We start from the raw sequence: 19,219 nt of genomic DNA on the forward strand, positions 1-19,219 counted from the left end.
ACAAAAGAGTCAATAATCATCCGACACGTTTCATGTCACTTTTTCCACTTTCCTACGTGTAACTATAGTTCTTTGCACTTATTTCTTTTCCTTTTATGATCACATCTAGCAGTCATTTTGAAGTGTTACACTGGTGGCAGCAGTGGGATATGTAAGGTCGCAAATTCTGATGTTCCGCTCCCAACTTCAACTTTAAGTACATGTACGTTCGCGGGCATCCTCAATCTTGTCAACTACTCTGAGGCTGGTTAAACACAGTGCATCTGTACAGTTAGGAAAAGAACATATTGTTTGTCAAAGCTCTTTGATTGAGGGCATATGTAACATTTAAGCATTACACAAGTAGACCTCAACCATGAAATATCTCTTTGTTTTTTTTAATAATTATTTTTTCCCTCTCTCTCAGGTATTTGATCTGTTGTGGAGACTTGTGAGTCATGACGTCTGGTTCACATGGGAAAGATTGGAGTACCTCACCCACCACGAGGATAAGATTCTCTGCGAGGTTCCCTTTGAGGTGAGAAAAGCAAAACTTTCCAAGAATGTTCAGTTTTAAAAAGATTCATAAAATTTCTCAATCACTATGGTTTGTTCTCAAAGTCACTTTACCCACAACGAGGATAAGATTCTCTGCGAGGTTCCCTTTGAGGTAAGACAAGCAAAACTTTTGAAAATTTTCAGTCCCTGTAAAGTTTTTAAAATGATTCATAAACTTTCTCAATCACATGCAAATGGTTTGTTCTCAAAGTCACTTTACCCACAACGAGGATAAGATTCTATGCGAAGTTCCCTTTGAGGTGAGACAGGCAAAACTTTACAAGAATGTTAATCCTGGTAAAGTTTGATTAAAAATGGTTCATAAACTTTCTCAATCACATGCAAATGGTTTGCTCTCAAAGTACACTTTACTTTTATATGTCAGGTATGAATAGATATACATGTTGTTCACAACTTTGGACCAGGTTTTAAACAACTTTTACGCGTCATGAGGTATTTGAATGAACCTTATCTTTGATGGCCATCATCTAAGATTTATAAGGTAATGATTTTTTTATATAAACATATTTTCTATTTTAGAACATATTAAAAGAAAAGGAAGCATATAATACAGGGACAAATTGATGTTCAATTTTTACTAAAATAACCTTTTTTCAATTCAACACACAAGGAAGACAACTATTTGTTAATTTTGTTTTCATTCATGTTTTTTTTTTTTTAATTCTTCGTTTATTCTTTCATTCGCTTATTGATTTATTTGTCTATGTACCTTTTTATTTGTTGAATTAATTGATTTATATATTTTTTTGTTTGGATACAGTGGACACCAAAACCTCCCCCTGAGAAGAAAAAGAAAAAGAAAGTTTCGTACAACAAATCCTTCCTTTCCGGATTTGGAGGTGCTTCTCTGATATCAGACGGTCTGCCAGACAGTCCGGTAAGTCTTGCTATGTGATCATGCTGGATTGAACTAGTTTGATCTGGTTCAATCTTGGTATTAACCAAAGAGCCCACATTACCACCTAATCACTCTGATTTGAGCTACACATGTAGTTTGAACTGGTTTGGTCTGCTATTCACTATTTGTCAAACTTGCTTGAAATTTAGCATGATATTCAATGATTGCTGAACAAATTATTTTGGTTCCAAGAGAACCTGATATTTGAAAAAACAAGGGGACAAAAAGAAGAGTACACAATAATTATTTGAAAGTAAAAAGAACAGCTTACTTTTAGAGACTAAAACTGTAAGTGGTTTTATGTGCTTTGCTGTGATTTAATTTTTGCACTTGTACAAATGTAAAATTGTATTACTGTATGTATATATGTTTAAAACTATTCTTTAACAAAAAGATATATACATGTATAGGTATGTTCTGTTGCTTTATGCCTTCCATCACAGCAAAATGCTAACTTATTTGCCTTTCTCTCTTTGCATATTACATCATATTATAACATTTTGGCTTCAATCTTTCTCCCAATGTATTTTATAAGTATCATTGTGCCCCTTAGAGCCATTTATTTTTACTTATTTTTGTGTATATTGTAGAAAAATCTATAAAGCTTCTATGTTGCCAGTTTTATGTACTGTTGCTTGTCATTGCTTAGCATGTACATTATGTACTGTAAATCGTGTCTTAATCATGTTTAACCTTGCTTTTATTTTGCTTGCTGTGTTCACTTCACACATGATTTCTTTTTCCCATCACCCTTATCATTGCCTAATGTGAGCAGAACCCGTTTGAAACCCCTCCCGAATCCCTGCTCTCCACTGCACCCACTACCCCTACCCCTTCCCCTAACCTTCCCCCTTCCCCTACCACTACCCTTCCCTCTTCCCTTACCCCTACCCTTCCCCCATCCCCTACCCCTACCCTTCCCCCTTCCCCTACCCCTACCCTTCCTCCCTACACCCCGAGCTCTGCTGGCTCAGTGAGATCATTTGGGGTAAGTTTCACATGTTGATTTGCTTTAATTTGCACTTTAAAGGTTGTTTTGAATTCTGTCACTTAAAGAGAAGGTTGAGTTCTGGGAAGAGGTGAAAAACAAATAGTGAGCAATTTCATTGTTATATACAAGTGTGGAAGAACATCAGAGAAAAATTGTTCCCTGAAAAGCATGGCTCTTCAAATGCCTTGATATTCTAAATGTAACATGTAACAGGTTAAAAAAGAGGACCTCATTCATATGCCACATGTTATGTGTAGTCCCATATACATCTTTCTCTGTACAGTGCTTGCTACTTTTACCAAGACTGGGCCAAATTTCTTATCATTTTGATCATTCCAGAACCTTGCAATACACACCAGTACTTAATATGCTACATGATCAATTTTTTCTGAACGAGTCCACACCATTTCAATTGCGTTACCAGAACTCAACGTTATCTTTAATTTTAAATGAAAAATGGCTTGCTATCATTTTCAATTCCTGTCATGGCACTTTATGTTTGTATGATCTACTAAATGTAAATAAATTCATGAGAAATCACAGAAAATTGTGTGCCTTGAAAAGCAAACTGAAATAGCCAAATGTTGGACGAGATGTTTTATCTACTTGGCCAGATCGACCTTGTAGTCTCTCTGCATCTCTTCTGGCTTATTATTTGCATTCCATGCTTTCATTATTTTCCATTAAGTTTATTTGTATTTTTGACAATTCAATATGCATGTCTTTCTTTATTTAAACATATATTTTGTTGAAAGTGGGAGCTTTGACAATTTAAATCTCATTACCAGTATTCATTATTACTTCAAAACTTATGCTTGGGCAAATCTGAGGCATTTTGTGTTTCATACTTTACCAAATATCTGGGTATTTTAAACATTATTTTGCATCAAAAATATAATTTTAAATGATATTTGGTTGCCTCAACGTTCTAGTAGGACTTGCACATTGATTTAAATATTTAGTTTTGTAACGAATTGGACAAAACTTGTACTTGACCATATTTATAACAAGCCTTTGATCATCTAAGGTGTGTATTGGCTTTTACAAGTCTGTTATTTTTTCCTGCCTTATTGCTCATCTACTCCATGGAAACAAATCATTTTAGAGGGTTTCTACGTTTCTTTCATGCTGAACTAACCTGGCTATCATATGCTGTAATAAAATTCTTGACAGATCTTATGTTGATAGGCTTATTATTGGTTTCAGTATCAAGGCTCTCTTATTTCCTGTCAATTTCTTCCTCGTGGTGATTTGGTTACAACTGAAAAAAGGAACAAAACATTAACAACTCATTGGTCTCGGTCATATAGCACAAGTCTTTGTTTCTAGACCCTTTATCACAAACGTTCACCTCCCAACGACAGGAACCTGAAAGTCCTCCTCCTCCCGAGATCAAACACATCCGCTTTCCAGGAGAAGATTTCTGCAGGAAGTTCAAGAAAAAGTCCCAACATCGACCGGACCCAGAGGAGTGCATCTTGGAAATGGTCACGACCATGCTGAATGTAAGTTCATTTAGTTATAAGTTCTTTTTTTTTTTTTAAAGGGAAAGTCCTCCCTGAGACAACTTTTGGATATAAAGCCTATCTGCACTAGTTTGGCCAGGAGGGATTAGACCTCCCTGCATGGTCACTGACAGGTAGTTATCTCATCAAATCAGCTCTCAATTAACATTAGAAAAAGGGGATCATGGGGGAACAACGGGAACCGCTTAGGCATTGTTTGCTATATAGAGGGCGAAAGTAGCTACAAGTAGTACAGTCCTGCTTTAAGTTCTTTGTTTGTCAAAGGGAAAGTCCTCCCTGAGACAACGTTTGGATTTAAGACAAACAGAACTTTAACTTAGTAAAATGGGTCATCCAAGTGGTCAAACATACAGCTTATATGGAAGATTCACAAAAGAAAGAAGATAAATGTACATGGACATTAGATTAGTATACATGTATAGAAAATAAGAAAGTTTTTAAAGGTCCACAAGACTGACATTCAAAGGTATCGATGAAGGAAAGATTGATATAGTTATCATGTGGGTACTTAGTCTCGTAGGATGTCAGTCTATCGGGCTGTCGGTCTCATTGGTTCTTGCTGTAGTGGCCTGCAATCACTCTAAGATATGTACAGATTATGTGCACATCATTATTTAAATACAAATCACATGGACTGGTTTTTGATGAGTTGTGCTTTTGAATAAAACATTGCTACCATCAGACCAAGTGAGCAAAAATACATACAGTATGTGCATTGAATTTCCAGTTTGATGAAAAATATATCCAACTGTTAGTTGTTTACGTTCTCTATGTGTATTTTTTTTCTCTGATTGATGTGTATTCCTATAGAGCACGAGAGAGGGTAGAAAGCTCAACGTGGAAGGCCTAGATGATCTGGTTGACAGTCGAGTCCTTTGCGAACTGGTGAATTCCTTCGTCCCTGGTACGTTCACCACCGAGGTTCTGCTGAACGACCGCTGGACCATCAACCTTGCTCTCAAGACGTTTGAGAAGATGATCCGCATCAGTACTCCGATAGATTCCTCGGACCTTCTAGAGGTGAGAAGAGGAGTTTGATGAGAGATGTTAAAGTTGCTCATGCGTGGTTATATAGAGGGTAGCACACCTACGTACGCTCAGGAGCGTAATACCTGTTGGTTTGTTGGTTTGGTGTCATTCAAACTCAAATTCAAATTCAAATTCAAAGTTTATTTAACACTCTTCATAAAAACATTTAAAACATACAAATACAGAATGGAATGATAAAAGAACAAGATAGTGATAACAAATAACAATGGCAATTTATGAGAGTATTTGGGATAGGCAGAAAGGAGGGGTTCCTTATATGAAAGCCTACCCCAAAAACACATACATACAGGAAAAAAAGAAACATGAACAAAAGAACAGAACAACAACAAAAAAAAAAACTAAAACATACTGTCATGTACAAATAGAGTTAAAAAAGTGTCAAACTTGTCCATGCTATTCGTAATACTGATTATTATACTTATTTAACAGAAATTGTTTGAATTTAATTTTAAAAAGATTGAGGGTTTTGCATTTTGTAATGTTATGGAGTGATCACCAAGTTGCCTACCTCACGAACGACTATATACCCACGCTTGAGCAAATTTAACTAATGAGCGCTGCCTCAATAAAAGAGAATTGAAATGTTGTGGATATTTGAGATAATAATAGTTTCCACAGATCTTTAAGAGGTGAGAGTAAAAGTTCAATGAATTATGTGGGGAGAACAAAGATACTATTCCCCCTAGAGTTTTTTGTTGTTAGCAACATAAAAACTTTACAACCCTCTTATTTTTAATCAGATTTTACTCAAACTTTCACTAATCTGTTTCTTTTCCTTTTCTGCTCTTTATAGGTTGGACTCCATCTTGAAGTCAATTCAATTCAGTTCATTAAGTACCATAATTAACAGTGTATTAACCTCACCTTTTTGCTGCCGAAAAAAATTCAAAGTCGGGGGTGCGGTTTATACACGGTACACCAAAAAATAATAATTAAGGTTTCGATTTATGCCCCTCCACCTGGTGCTATGCCTGGCAAGGTCTGCCAGCTCAGTAATCGGTGTGTTGACTCACCACTCTGAAACTAGAACAACACTCAAATTTGTCTGTCATCTTGGTTTGAAAGTAATCTTTCTGATAGATTTCAATATGTAGTTGATCATAAAAATTCCTCCAATTTTTCTTCTATTACATGGCGTACCACAAGGTTCTATCATAGGTCCTCTACTGTTTTTTAAGTCTGCAATTTTTAAAATTTTTTTTTTTAGGGTGAAAAAGAGGGGTGTGGTTAATACGCGAGGGCGGTTTATACAACGTTAATTACGGTACTGCTAATCCTGACCCCACCCCAACCCTGTGTACAATTAGTCCCTATTTCCATTTGTTTCAATATCAATTTAGTAGCATTTAAGTGTCACAAACAAAAGATATTGATGGTGGCAGCGGTGGGATTTGAACCCTCACAATCAAAATGACTGGTGACTCAAACCAGGGAGTGAGTTTTAACGCGACATTCAAACATGTTAATAGTTTTTTCCCTTGAACTCCAATGGACTCTGAATTTTGTAATAAATATTTTTATTGTGCAGCTACAAATTTGTGAAAGTCTCGAAAACTTGCAATTTGGACAGTTTATCTCAGATCTTTATTGTTTCCTGGTTGATACATTCTCCAATACAAAGCTCAAAGAGGAGAGGATGTGACAATATGGTTTATGAGATTTAGAAAAAGAAATACTTATAATGTTGATATCAATAGAGGGCAGCATACAACCTCACAGCCTCACTGGTAATAAATTACTCTCTTACAATACACATGGGCTGTGTGAACCATCTTCTGTTTTGAGACACTTAAATGTACTAAAACGATATTGAAACACCACATACCCCTTTGAATGTTTCATGCGATCATGTACCTTGTCTTGTTTACAGGCTGATCCGATGGCTGTGTGCTGTGCTATGGGTGTCTACTTCATGTGTGGCTTCAAGATCAGACAGGCCAAGGGTGTCATCAACAGACTGGTATGGAAGACTTACTCTCATTCAAATACATGTACAAGGCACCAATATTGAATTAAATATTATGATAATAATGATATATGAGACTTAAGGTACAGAATCCACTCACAATCAAATGCTCAAGGCACACTTGTGAAATAAGCAATAAAAGAGATCGCATATAAGCATCTGCATTATATACAAAGGAACAAAAATGCAGAAGAACATACACTTTAAGATTATTTGAAACGGTGATCTGCTAGTGCCAATCTCTGGAGGGAAAGCATTCCACAGCAAAGGCCTTGCATGAACAAAGGCTCTCATCCCCCCTTGAAATTTCCTTAATGATAGAAAATATAAATGATTTGAATCAACATTTTATGCCTTTTAAAATAACTCTTACAAAATATTTCAAAGATGCTAACGGCTTTCCATAATTGCTAAGTCCAACTTTGAGATAAGGTCGACTTAGGATCTTTGTGAAACAACCCCCATGTCACCTATTATTGCTCAATTTCCTTTTGATAGATTGAGTTGGAGCATCAGACGAGGGCAGCACACCATGACCTTGACAACCTTCCTGAGATTCTTGAAGACGTTGAGCTGATTAAGAAACGCAAGATGCTCAAAGAGACATTAGAAGACTGCAACCAAGGTTAGAATTATGTGTAGAGTACGTGGTGCAACAATTGGTTTTGTTTTTCTTCTGCATACATGTACATTACTTATCATAGTTAACGATAATAGTGTAAACTTATAGAGCGCACACACCATCCAGGGACACTCATGGGGCTAGCTCAGCAACAAGTCTCTATAATACCAGTAAAGTAAATGTTTATTTGATAATAGAGTTTAATGTAACATCAGAAACTAAAAAAACAATTTTGGAACATTTGTATCACCCATTTCAATCCTCAGCTCTGCCCGCTGTATGATAATCATAGTGATACTAATACTACTAATAGTAGTACCATAATTATAATGTTATGTAGTTCTTGTGTAGCACATACCACAAATTGTACTTTCTCTACTGAAATATTAAAGGCATCGTTTAACAATGTGAAATCTGAGATGCATGACCCTACGTGTTAGCAGTGTCTGCAATATGGTGTAATATTGGTGCCGTAACAAAATTGAAAATCTTTGAGTGACCAGTTTTACCATACTCATTTTCCCCAATAGATTGTAGTGTTATAAAAACTGTAAGGAAAATGAAAAATGAAATTTAGATTTACGATTTGTAAAAGTGCGCTTCCTGACTGACCTAAAGGTTTATAATTATGATTGCAGCATGAGCTTAATCCAGGATTTTGTTTCGAATCTGAGGCAAAGATACCCAATCCCTTTAAAATTGCTCTTTGATAGCCATCAATATTTCTGTTTTCTTTCCTTCAATAGAGAGAGTGTTGATAGAGAGTAAGTTTGACGTGGAAGCATGCAGACAATGGTGGAAACACATAGAAACTGTACAAACTGAGGTAAGAAAAATGATGTTTATTTATTTTGTCCACGATGTGGAAATATGCTTCCAACCAGCATTACAATAATACAAGAAACAGAGTACAATGATATGAAATATGCAAAACAATTAAGCAAACAATTTAAAAACAGAACAAATCTTGTCATTTCGCAGAAATGATTTTTACGACATCCAAAATTGTTAAGCTTCTTTTCTGATTAGATGATTAAATGTATTTCTTTGTTTTTGTTTTGGTATGCAAATATGGTTGATATCATTTCTTTATTCAAGCAAAGTAGAATAAAAATAGAGTATGGTACCGTAAGTATACATGTTATAAATAAATCTAAAAATGATAATAAAGTGAAGTTGTGACATCAACATAATTTCTATTTAATGATGATGTCAATTTATCTTCTGTCATTCTGTTTTATGACCTACCTGTCTATTCAAACTTCTAATCAACTTGGCGACATTGATTTTCTTTTTCTCTTTCAGACTCGTGAAGTCATCTCTAAGAAGATGACCGACCGATTCGACCTCATGACTCTCCCGAGGGCGGTCAGTATGAATGACCTCTGTATCTCTCTTGCCATCAACCTGACCTTGACCCAGGGGTCAGGGTTTTACCTCGGCAAGACCCGAGAGACGGTCACCACTGACCGCCGTATCGTACTCAAAGATGCAGAGACGGGTGACTTCATCGATGACTTCACCCATGGCAAGGGGCCAAGTAAAAGTGAGTTTCCACTGCCTCTTCTGAGCATCATTCTTTTAATACCCCATCGTGTTAAAAACAGAAACTATTTTTCTCAAACTGTGCCTGAAGGGAAAATGAAAGTTTATTGTTGTAATAATCCATAAGTCTCCCCTCACAATCTGACTGATTGGGATATGCAGTATACCACACCAACAGGTTTCCTCTTTTTTTTTACAGTGTACATTTCCTTAGCTCTTTTCGTGCCACTAAGATTCTGGATGCTTGGCCCAAATACACTTTTGAGAGTTAACTTAGGGTTGGATTTTCTCTATCATTGTTGAATTCAGGTTAAACTATCTCCTGTGTGAATTGACTTTATATCATGTATACACCTATTTCTACTTCAGGAAGAAGAAGTAGAGGATGTAGTTTTTACCAAAACATATGGTATATGGTTGAACAATAGACAATCATATTATTGGATGGGATATTCTGCCCATGGTATGAAGGGGGTTACTCTTCTTTTTCCCCTCTTTTTTTTTCTTTTATCTTTTTAAAGTATTTATTAAAAACAATTCTTATACATAATAATAACATATTTTTATAGACGAGGAAGATATAATGTACTAGTTTACTCATCAATAAAACTACTCTTAAACATTTAGAAAATATTGAACGTATACTTGGTTTCAAGTAAAATACTCTCAATCTTCATTATAAGAAATGGCAGATATTTTGTCAAGTAATTTTGTTGGGGTTGCTATTCTTTTGTTTCAAGGCAGTGTGAATCCTTCTGTTCAATTTGCTGAATATGTTCTGATTTTTCTTTGTCTTTCTTACCATCAGTCAATGTCCGTAAGATTTTGGGAATGTCCCTCTACGAGCCGTCTGAACTTAACCCTTCAAACTACCCCCAGTATGAGGTAAGATGTTGTCAAGGTATAAAACCTGTGAAATCAAACATATTGTCCCGAATTCACAAAGGAGGTTTAAATTTAAACCATGAAGATTTAAACCTCTTTTGTGAATTTGGGCCATTGTCTCTTTTGAGCGTTAACTCAAGTTCCTTAACACATTCAGACTTATTGCCCTTGTAGTTCCAAACTGACAATATACCACTGTTTTTCGGATCGGCTGCTTGTTGAGCGCACCCTTAGGCTGCCCGTGGCGTGCCATGGGGTGCATGGCTACAGGCTCAGGGGGAGCAGCTACTTTTTCACCCCTTTGCGTTGCGAGTTGCCAGTTCTGGGGGGGGGGAACTTATAGTTCACTATTTCCCGGGAAAAGGTGAACTATTTGAGACGTCAGCAATAAAAAACGAACTATTCGGCAGGAAAACGTCTTCCCTAGTTAAACAATTCTTTTTCTTGTTGTGTACACTCCTAATGCAACAATCTTACCATGATGATGATTTCTATGTTTTAGCTCTTGAGTAGCAGCTGATTATATTTTGTGTATTTTTCTCTTGACTAGATCTATGTTGAGAGCCCCTCAAAGAACAAACTTCTCAAAGCAGGTAGCATGTAAGTACATTGTTTCATTATTAATTGGCTATACAGACCCGCAAACGTGTACGATTTTATCGTATTTCATACGATTGTTAATGGCAAATTGCCCATTCTCTCCTGTAAAGTATCCTACACTAACATCTCACATCGGCAATTTGATATATTCATTCTATATCTCGTATTTATATCAAATTTATTATTAAATTGCAGTCACTTGAATGTTTGTTTGTATGAACAACAAGGAAAGAAATGTTAAAGTATTTTGTTTTATTTGAGTTAGAGAAAGATTTCATTTCATTGATTCGTAAAATGTTTTGTTTGACTCAATAAAATAGCCTATGGAGGGCTAAAACGTTTTTTTTTTTTTAATGTAAAAAAAATTCTTTAAGGGTATTTTCTTGCAATCTTTTTGTCTAGCTTCCTATACCAAGTGTTTCCTGGTAACTACTTACAATGGGAGAACCTGTTCTTCAAGGCTTGTAAGGTCGGGGAGTACGACACCGTCTACAAGCTCATTGTCTTCTTCCAAGAGAAAAAACCCAATTTCATCAACGCTCGGGAGAAGAAGACGGGCAACATGGGCCTGCACATGGCTGCCAGGAATGGCCATTATGTGAGTAGAAAGGGGGTGTTATTCTTTGGTTCTATGACAAAGGCTCTGGTGCGAAATACTTCATGAGAAATTCAATACTTGTCCGCTCACAATGTGTGCACAATCTCCACTTCCTGGGGAGCATTCCAGCCAAGCGTTACTTGACGCTAAAAAACTTTTTGACCAACAGTGACGGTTGCATCCTACTGGGTACCCATTTAACACCTGGGTGGAGAGTAGCAAGTGCAGGTTAATATCTTGCCAAAGGATATACAGTAAGTGCTGTGTCGGAATTCGAACCCTCAACCTTCGCATCTCCAGTCAAGCGCCTTAAACCATTTGACCATGACACTCTTGTAATTGTTTCTAACATGGACTCGTTTCTTTCTTTTAACTCGGAACCTGCAACCAAACCCTATCCCTAACCTTTACCCTAATGCTTACCCTAACCCTAACCCTAGCCTAGGCCTCAACATAAACATGTTTACCAGTACTTATTTATTCATTCATAGTTTTAATTTTTACAGGGAAGTATTATCATTAGATTATTTAGCAGCCTTGAAACTTTATGTATGTGAAATTACCAGGCTTTACAGTAAGTTTAATTATCTCTTTTTGCAGGATATTGCCTTGTTTCTGCTGGAGAATGGAGCTAAACTGGACGCTAGAAATGTTAGTGGTGCTTCGCCATTCTTTGGAGCAGTAGAGGGACTTCACAAGGGCATCAGCCAGGTTAATATTCTTGTTTATTTCTTTCTTATCTGTTTTTTATTTTATCTTTGTTGTAATATGAAGAAAGAAAAAATCACTTTGTGGCAATGACTGCTAGTCTGCAGGCACAGACTCTAATTTGACTTATAAACACAATTGAATTGAATTGAAAATGGTTTATTAGAAACGATGCATAGCAGCCCGAAAGCTGAATTACATATCGATTCACAATAAAATGGTAAACACGCATTTGATTTTACAAAAATATACATATAATCTTACCAATTTGAAAGCATTACATAGTTCAAGTCAGTACATATTGTAAGGTGAATCATCCTACAGATGCTGTTATGCAACACTGAAGGAGGGAGAAGAGAGAGAAATAGAGATGGAGACGAAGAGAGAGAACGATCAGCATATGAGAGAAAGGAGAGAGCAATGAAAGAGTGAGAGAGAGATAGTGCGATGACAAAATGAGAGACAGAAAAAAAGTTTCAACAAGATCTCCAATCATCATTGAGCCAAGTCTATATCTGTCAATCTCTGGCTATGTCAAAGAGCAGCTTAAGTACAGAGCCTATGGTCTGCAGTAGACTGTGCAGTATACATATTCTCTTAGTTTAAAGACACTGTGTTATCAAACTAAAGTATTATTACTGTGGTCATACTTTCACATCAACCCTACCCCTAGGTATCTCATCAGACCAATTTTATTTTGTGTTAACTGCAATGAGGGATTTGAATGAAAGAACAGTTTGTTTGTTTGGGTAATGGTTCTGTTGAAAAATTAATAAAGAAGTGTCGTTGTCCACAGACATTTTAGTGTCAAATGTGCATGTATGCCGCCTTCACACATGTTTCACCAAACTCTTCAATAAAAGTACTTTTCTTTCTTTATCATGCATGAAATGCATTTATTGTGTACAAAATACAATCATTTTACATCCTATCTGAGTGATGCAATTTATGCTTTTTTTAATTTCTCAATCTCCAGATGTTTCGTATCAGTGACGGCTCCGGAAAGAACTCGTTTGCGCAAGAAGGCAAGGTAAGAATCAATTTCATTTTTCAAGTCAGCCACCTGAAATTACATGACCTGAAATTACATGTCTGTTACACTACCTCTCATGCCATGATAGTTGCCAATTTGATGATATAGGGGTCATTTATTTTATTTTATTTATTTCACTTTTTTATTTATTTATTTATGCATGTTCACAATTTCACAATTCATTAGAGCTAACATCACATAAAATAGCATATAATATAATAAATCATTTTAAATTTTGATATCCATTTGAATTGACTTTACATGAGAAAGAATATAACAATGTTTTATGAAAGACAAGTTGCATTTATTTGAAGAAATCACTCATGCAATATCTTTATTTTGTCATAATTGTCCAATATAATCATTCGTACCTCATCTTATTACTAATCTTAATATTCACTTCACATTTCTATTAATGTACGAAAACATATAGCTCCATGTGGATAACCCACTTGTATGAAAGTATAATGATTAACAAGTTGTTATGACAATTTAATAGCAGCATTATGAGACAAGTGTAACAGCAAGTGAAACATTATTGAAGCACTTTAATCCTAAACAAGGGTATTTTTTTTTATGCAGGGTGTATTATCAGATTCAATTATTTTTTAAGTATGGCAATGAATATGTGAAAAGGAATTCTGTTGACGAATGAGTTTCACTATAACAAAAAGTCAAATGTGGTTGAAGAGATCAAATGAATTAAATACACTTTTATTTTCCTAATGCATATCTTAATTGTTAGCCATTTACTCCACCTAGACGTAAACAGGTAAGATTTCTAGGCGTGATAATTCAATGGCGGTGAATCATTTCTGATAAAGGAATGAACTTTGCTTTGCATAATAATGTTTGCTTGATTAAGCATTTTTCTATATTTTATCCTAATTTCAATCATTCAATGGCGGTGCTTCACTTGTACTAAAAGAAGGAACTTTGCTTTGCATTAATGTTTGCTTGATATTTTATTAAGCAATTTCTATATTTTAACCTAATTTGAATTTTTAAATGAGGGTTTTTTTAATTTTTATTTCTCCTACATTTTCTTTCAAACCTGAAATACAGATATATGTTGTATTGTAAGGTCCATTCAATGGCGGTGCTTCATTTTTACTAAAAGAAGGAACTTTGCTTTGGATTCATGTTCACTTTAAATTTTATCAAGCATTTTTCTATATTTTAACCTGATTTGAATTTTTAAATGAGGTTTTTTTTTCCCTTACATTTTCTTTCAAACCTGAAATACCGATGTATGTTATATTGTAAATCCTTTAATTTTTTTATGACAGCATGCTTTGCTTCAAAAGACATTTTTGTGGGGTACAATAATATCAAAATAGCCACTACAATAGAAGATTTAATCAATTTAACGATACGGCTCTTGGTAAAGTACAAGTACATCAAATATTCAGAAATGCAAATTCATATTATTTGTATGTGTGTCCAGCTTCTCGCTTTGCTTCAAATGGTAATGTTATTTTTTTTTAAACAACTTCTTTCAAAGGTGACTGAACAGAGAACTAAAGGAGGTTGAAAAAGGGCTACAATAATATTATGATGTGAATTGTTGGGTGATCGCTGAATGTGGAATTAAGTCAATTCATTATAGAGCTGGAAATTTGTTTTGGTATGGCAGGTTGGTTTAATATACCAGAGAGATCTGCATTGAGATCTTCTACTAGGGGGTTTATGTGTCAGCTGGTAATAGGAACACTAACAATTTCTCAGAATAACAATAATAATGATTTAAATTGCAGATAAGTTTGCTATTACTTCGGCTTTTCTGCACATGTTGTGTGCACAATCCATGCTACATTTACTCTGCTCAGCAGGCCGTCTTCCAGAAAGCTGCCTAACTTTAGGTCAGAAAAAGCTGGATTGTTACCTAATTATGGTCTTAAGTCTTAATTTCTCCTAGTAATTCTTCCCACCTCATCATCATATCCATATTAAACAAAGAGCGGTTGTTATATAATTATATAACTATGGCTGTTCTTAAATTTTAATTTCTCCTAGTATTTCTTCCCACCTCATTATCATGTCCACGACAAGGAGTGATACATACATATTCATGTTCATATTTTGAATATATGCATCCATATACATGTATCTCTGTTAAGAGCCAAAATGATGATGACTGCTACTGTATTCTTCAATACACCCATACACAAACATGTCAATTGTCGTAAATGCCTTCCTGGTTTTCAACTGGTTTTCAAGAGTTAAAAATTGTTGCTGTCTAAATTTGCAAGGATGCATTAGTCTTGTAATCATAGTATTAAAGAGAGCTAATTACAGTGTACATGTACATGGTCTATCAGTTGATGTAATTATTAATTAATTTATAATTTTGTTTTGTTTTTGTGTGTGTTTTAGAATTCCCATGGGAACACTGCTCAGGTGAGTCAAAATTATGTTATATTGCAAACCCTTGAGTGGAATATAATCCCATGATCTAACGAGCATTGCACGAATCAACATGACAAGTTAAATATTATCAAAATAAGTGTGATATACCCTCACAATCTCTCAAAGTATAAGCCTTTCGTTGATGTCATGATTTAATCATTGTTATCATTAATTGTCTGAACCTATATAGTACCTAAATTGTGTTTTACTGTGTGATTTTCTTTTCTACACTTATTATATAAAGTGAAAAGAAGAAGATATCCAAAAATACAGTCTCTTACAAGATACCGTGTGGAAAATATTTTTTAAAGGTACATGTATTAATCTTTACACAAAATAACTGTAGTCATTCAGACCAGACCTTAACACACATTCATCCAAGACTGCATACTTGACTAGGTGTCCTGGAGGCACCAAGGAACCCAATCTTGAGTCACATGAAGAACTACCTTTGCCTCCCAACCTCAATTTGCCCCTGTAGCTGCAAAAATATCTGATGAAAAAAGAATAATGACACATTTAGTATTTCTTTTTTTTTGGTCTCCAGCTTTTGCTTGAGTGGGGAGCAAATATCTGGATGAAGAACAAGTTGGGAAAGACAGCGTTTGATATCTCTAAGAATGACGAACAGAGGACAGAGTTAGTAGGTAAGTTCTGGGGGAATAATTCACTAGCTTTTCATCCTTAACCTGAACAATATCTAGCACAGGTACATGTTACTTGAACTTGAAGACAACCTCAAAGCACCTATGTTTTCGGGTTGTCCGTCCGTCCGTATGTACGTCCGGTTCTCGTGATCGTAGACGGTGATAGTAGATACAGTTAACAACTAAATAAGTATGTGAAAAATTGATTTGTCTTGATTTATATTTATTGAGAACGTGACATATAAGCTTATTCAAGTATTCAACCTAGGCCCTTATTAAACCAGTCCACCTTTCATTCTTGAGATAAAACAAACAAAAAGGCACCACATTTACAAAGGGTATGAGAATTTTTTCAGGATTTTTTGCATGTCAGAGGGTTATTACAGTAGAAGGAATATAGTAAGTAACATTTTATACAAAAATTAAGCAATTTTTTCATCAACCTTCAACAATGTTACCAAGTCACTTTAACCGAGAATGAAATAAATGAGAATTGAATTGAATTAAAAAAGTGGCGTTACAACAAATCAAATGCTCACTTTGTAGGTTTTATTTGAATAGATAACATGTCTACCATAAAAAAACAGTCCGCCGACTCTATATTATCCCCAGTTATTTACTATTACTAAGACCCTCAAACACATCATGGTGGCAACGGTGGGATATGTACTATTGCATGATTGTAATATGATTAATATTTATCCCCACCCAGGTGTTAAATGGGTACCTGGTAGGATGCGAAAGCTAATGTGCTTAGATTAGCAAGTGTGCGTTTTTAAAATTGACACCTGGCTGGAATGCTCCCCAGGGAGTGGAGAATGTGCATACATTGTGTGCCGGTAAGCCTGAATCCGATGACCAGGGTAATAATATTTATATCTGTAAAGCGCTTTTAGAGGGCCTTCGGTCCTGAAAAGCGCGATATAAGAACTAGCTATTATTATTATTATTATCTTCCAGGTTATTACGATCATCTTCAGAGCTGCATTCCGCGGTTGATGAGGGGTGATGTTGCACACTTGAGACGACTCGTAGAGGATCACTTTGCAGGAGTCCAGAAGTTTGCCAGTCTACGAAGCAGGTACTCTATACATGTATCAGTGCTGCCACAGATTCTATGGCATATGGCGTATTTTCGACAGCAGCCTAAGCTATAATCATGGCCTATTACTTTGTTCACTGATTCATTAAAGGCAAAGGCCTATAACATTGTGTATTTATACGACACGTCCACATCTAAATTAGACCACGCTCTCCATTACAAAAAAAATCAACGTTATGTTTCAAGTGAATGACATATTATCATGCTTCATCTCTAAGTTCAAACAATTTTGTAACAAAATGAAGACACCGAGTTATTTTGGTCATGAGATGAAAATGACACTTTCAAAGAGACATGTGAAGAGTAAAAAATTGCAAATTTTAAAGATTTACTTTTTTTTGCAGTGAGAAATTTTCGCAAAGTGCGGAAATATCTGTGTTGTATGTGACTCAATTATTTTTTTATGTGAAACATCATGAATCTGAATCATACGCTAAACTCGTAAATTTTCACACATATGGAAGTGAGTTGTTTAAGCGGGACTGCACTTCTTGTAGCTACTTGCGCCCTCTATATATCCAACAATGCCTAAGCGGTACCTGTTGGTCCACCATGATTCCCTTTTTCTTATGTTAAATGAGAGCTGATTTGATGAGATAACAACTTGTCTGTGACCTTGTAGGGAGGTCTAATCCCTCCTGGTTAAACTAGTGCAGACGGGCTTTAAGAGTAAATGGAATACCTCATATTTACCCCAAGGTTGATCGGACACAAGTGAGGTCTAAAAATTAAACTACATTACTTTGTTGATTTTAGATGCATCAACGGGAGCACATTGATCCACACTGCATCCTACTTTGGTGTTGTGGCTGTTCTTAAGGTTCTGCTGAAAGAACGCGTGGATGTGAACCTGCGGGACTACAAGGGAGCTACACCTCTACACAGGGCTAAGGATAAACCTACCATCAGGGTAAATATTGAATCTTCCCAAGTATAACAATCTTAAGATTGTAAAGCAAATTTTCTTTGGGCCAAATTCTGAAAGTGGTTTGTGTTATATAACCTATGGTTTGAATCTCTATATTAAACCGTAGTGCATGTCCTCATCCAATGACCAGGCACTAATTCATACGCTTCTATAAGTTTATTTATGCTCGTTTGAGTTCAGGGGGGAGGTATGAACCATGGATCAGACTGTGTGTTAAATTTCAAACCTGTTTGGTGAATTAGACCAACTGTAAATAAATATTGAGAAGTTTATTTGGAAGACATTGAGAGATTGCTGGTTGCAGAAAATTTGGGTCGTGGATTCCACAGTTTGGGATATCAGCAGTTGTGAATGCGCTAGCTGTCACCAAATGTGGGAAGCATCTTGGAAGATGGATAGCTTACTATATAAACTTTACAAATTGTCTGATGGTGATTTTAAAACTGCAGTAAAAAAATTAAAATGTAGCAATGGCCACTATTTTACATGATTTTACATTCATGTACAGAGTAGAGAAATAATTATTGAATGAAATCACTGATCTTTTATTAATTTCTATGGATAGTTGCTGCTTGAAAACGGTGCTTTGCTGAACGCTATCGATGGCGAAGGGAACACACCTCTCCATGTTAAGTGCTATGGGGAAGGAGGACAACCAACACAGATGGACTGCATTCAACAATTTGTGAGTGGAAACACAACTTAGGATAGTACTCATTAAAGAACTAACTAACTAACTTTAGTCAAAATTGAAGCCTTGACTGAGTGGGCATGATTAGTCCACTGATATGTGGATCACCTAAATGTCAACCTCATCATTTATTGAAAATTAAATTAAATTTTTAAATGAATGACTTCAAATAAATTTTGTAACTTATAAACTAAAGCCATGTCATTGTGAAATCGGGTCAAGCTCGCTATTTATTATTCATAATAATTAACCTCTATCCATAACTTGTGACAAAATGATTAGCGATCCTTTATGAATAGCGGCCCTTATAAATAGCAGGCAAACCATAGACGATTCACCTTGCTATTCATTAGGGCCGCCATTCACAAATAGACCACTATTCGTAAGGACTGCTATCCATAAAGCGGGACTTAATGAATAGCAGTCTTTTATAAATAGTCGTTATAAATAGCGAGGCAGACC

At 35.6% G+C, this 19,219-nt stretch overlaps 1 protein-coding gene across 4 annotated transcripts in view; it reads left to right on the forward strand.

Moving 5' to 3' along the window:
* The window catches only part of LOC754486, a 34,704-nt gene that overhangs the window by 6,877 nt on the left and 8,608 nt on the right, over positions 1-19,219 (forward strand). For 2 of the 4 annotated variants that reach the window (XM_030989356.1, XM_030989357.1), the window contains exons 4-22: positions 407-517; positions 1,319-1,435; positions 2,232-2,444; positions 3,812-3,952; positions 4,784-4,993; positions 6,894-6,983; positions 7,488-7,614; positions 8,358-8,437; positions 8,917-9,157; positions 9,965-10,041; positions 10,592-10,641; positions 11,044-11,239; positions 11,840-11,950; positions 12,924-12,977; positions 15,357-15,380; positions 15,937-16,036; positions 16,997-17,117; positions 17,895-18,048; positions 18,632-18,751. In XM_030989356.1, the coding sequence (XP_030845216.1) occupies positions 407-517; positions 1,319-1,435; positions 2,232-2,444; positions 3,812-3,952; positions 4,784-4,993; positions 6,894-6,983; positions 7,488-7,614; positions 8,358-8,437; positions 8,917-9,157; positions 9,965-10,041; positions 10,592-10,641; positions 11,044-11,239; positions 11,840-11,950; positions 12,924-12,977; positions 15,357-15,380; positions 15,937-16,036; positions 16,997-17,117; positions 17,895-18,048; positions 18,632-18,751 (2,337 nt within the window). The other 2 variants (XM_030989359.1, XM_030989358.1) reach the window with 2 other exon arrangements.

Source organism: Strongylocentrotus purpuratus, unplaced genomic scaffold (genome assembly GCF_000002235.5).
Source record: "Strongylocentrotus purpuratus isolate Spur 01 unplaced genomic scaffold, Spur_5.0 spur5_scaffold_18, whole genome shotgun sequence".
In the NCBI taxonomy this organism is placed as follows: Eukaryota; Metazoa; Echinodermata; class Echinoidea; order Camarodonta; family Strongylocentrotidae; genus Strongylocentrotus; species Strongylocentrotus purpuratus.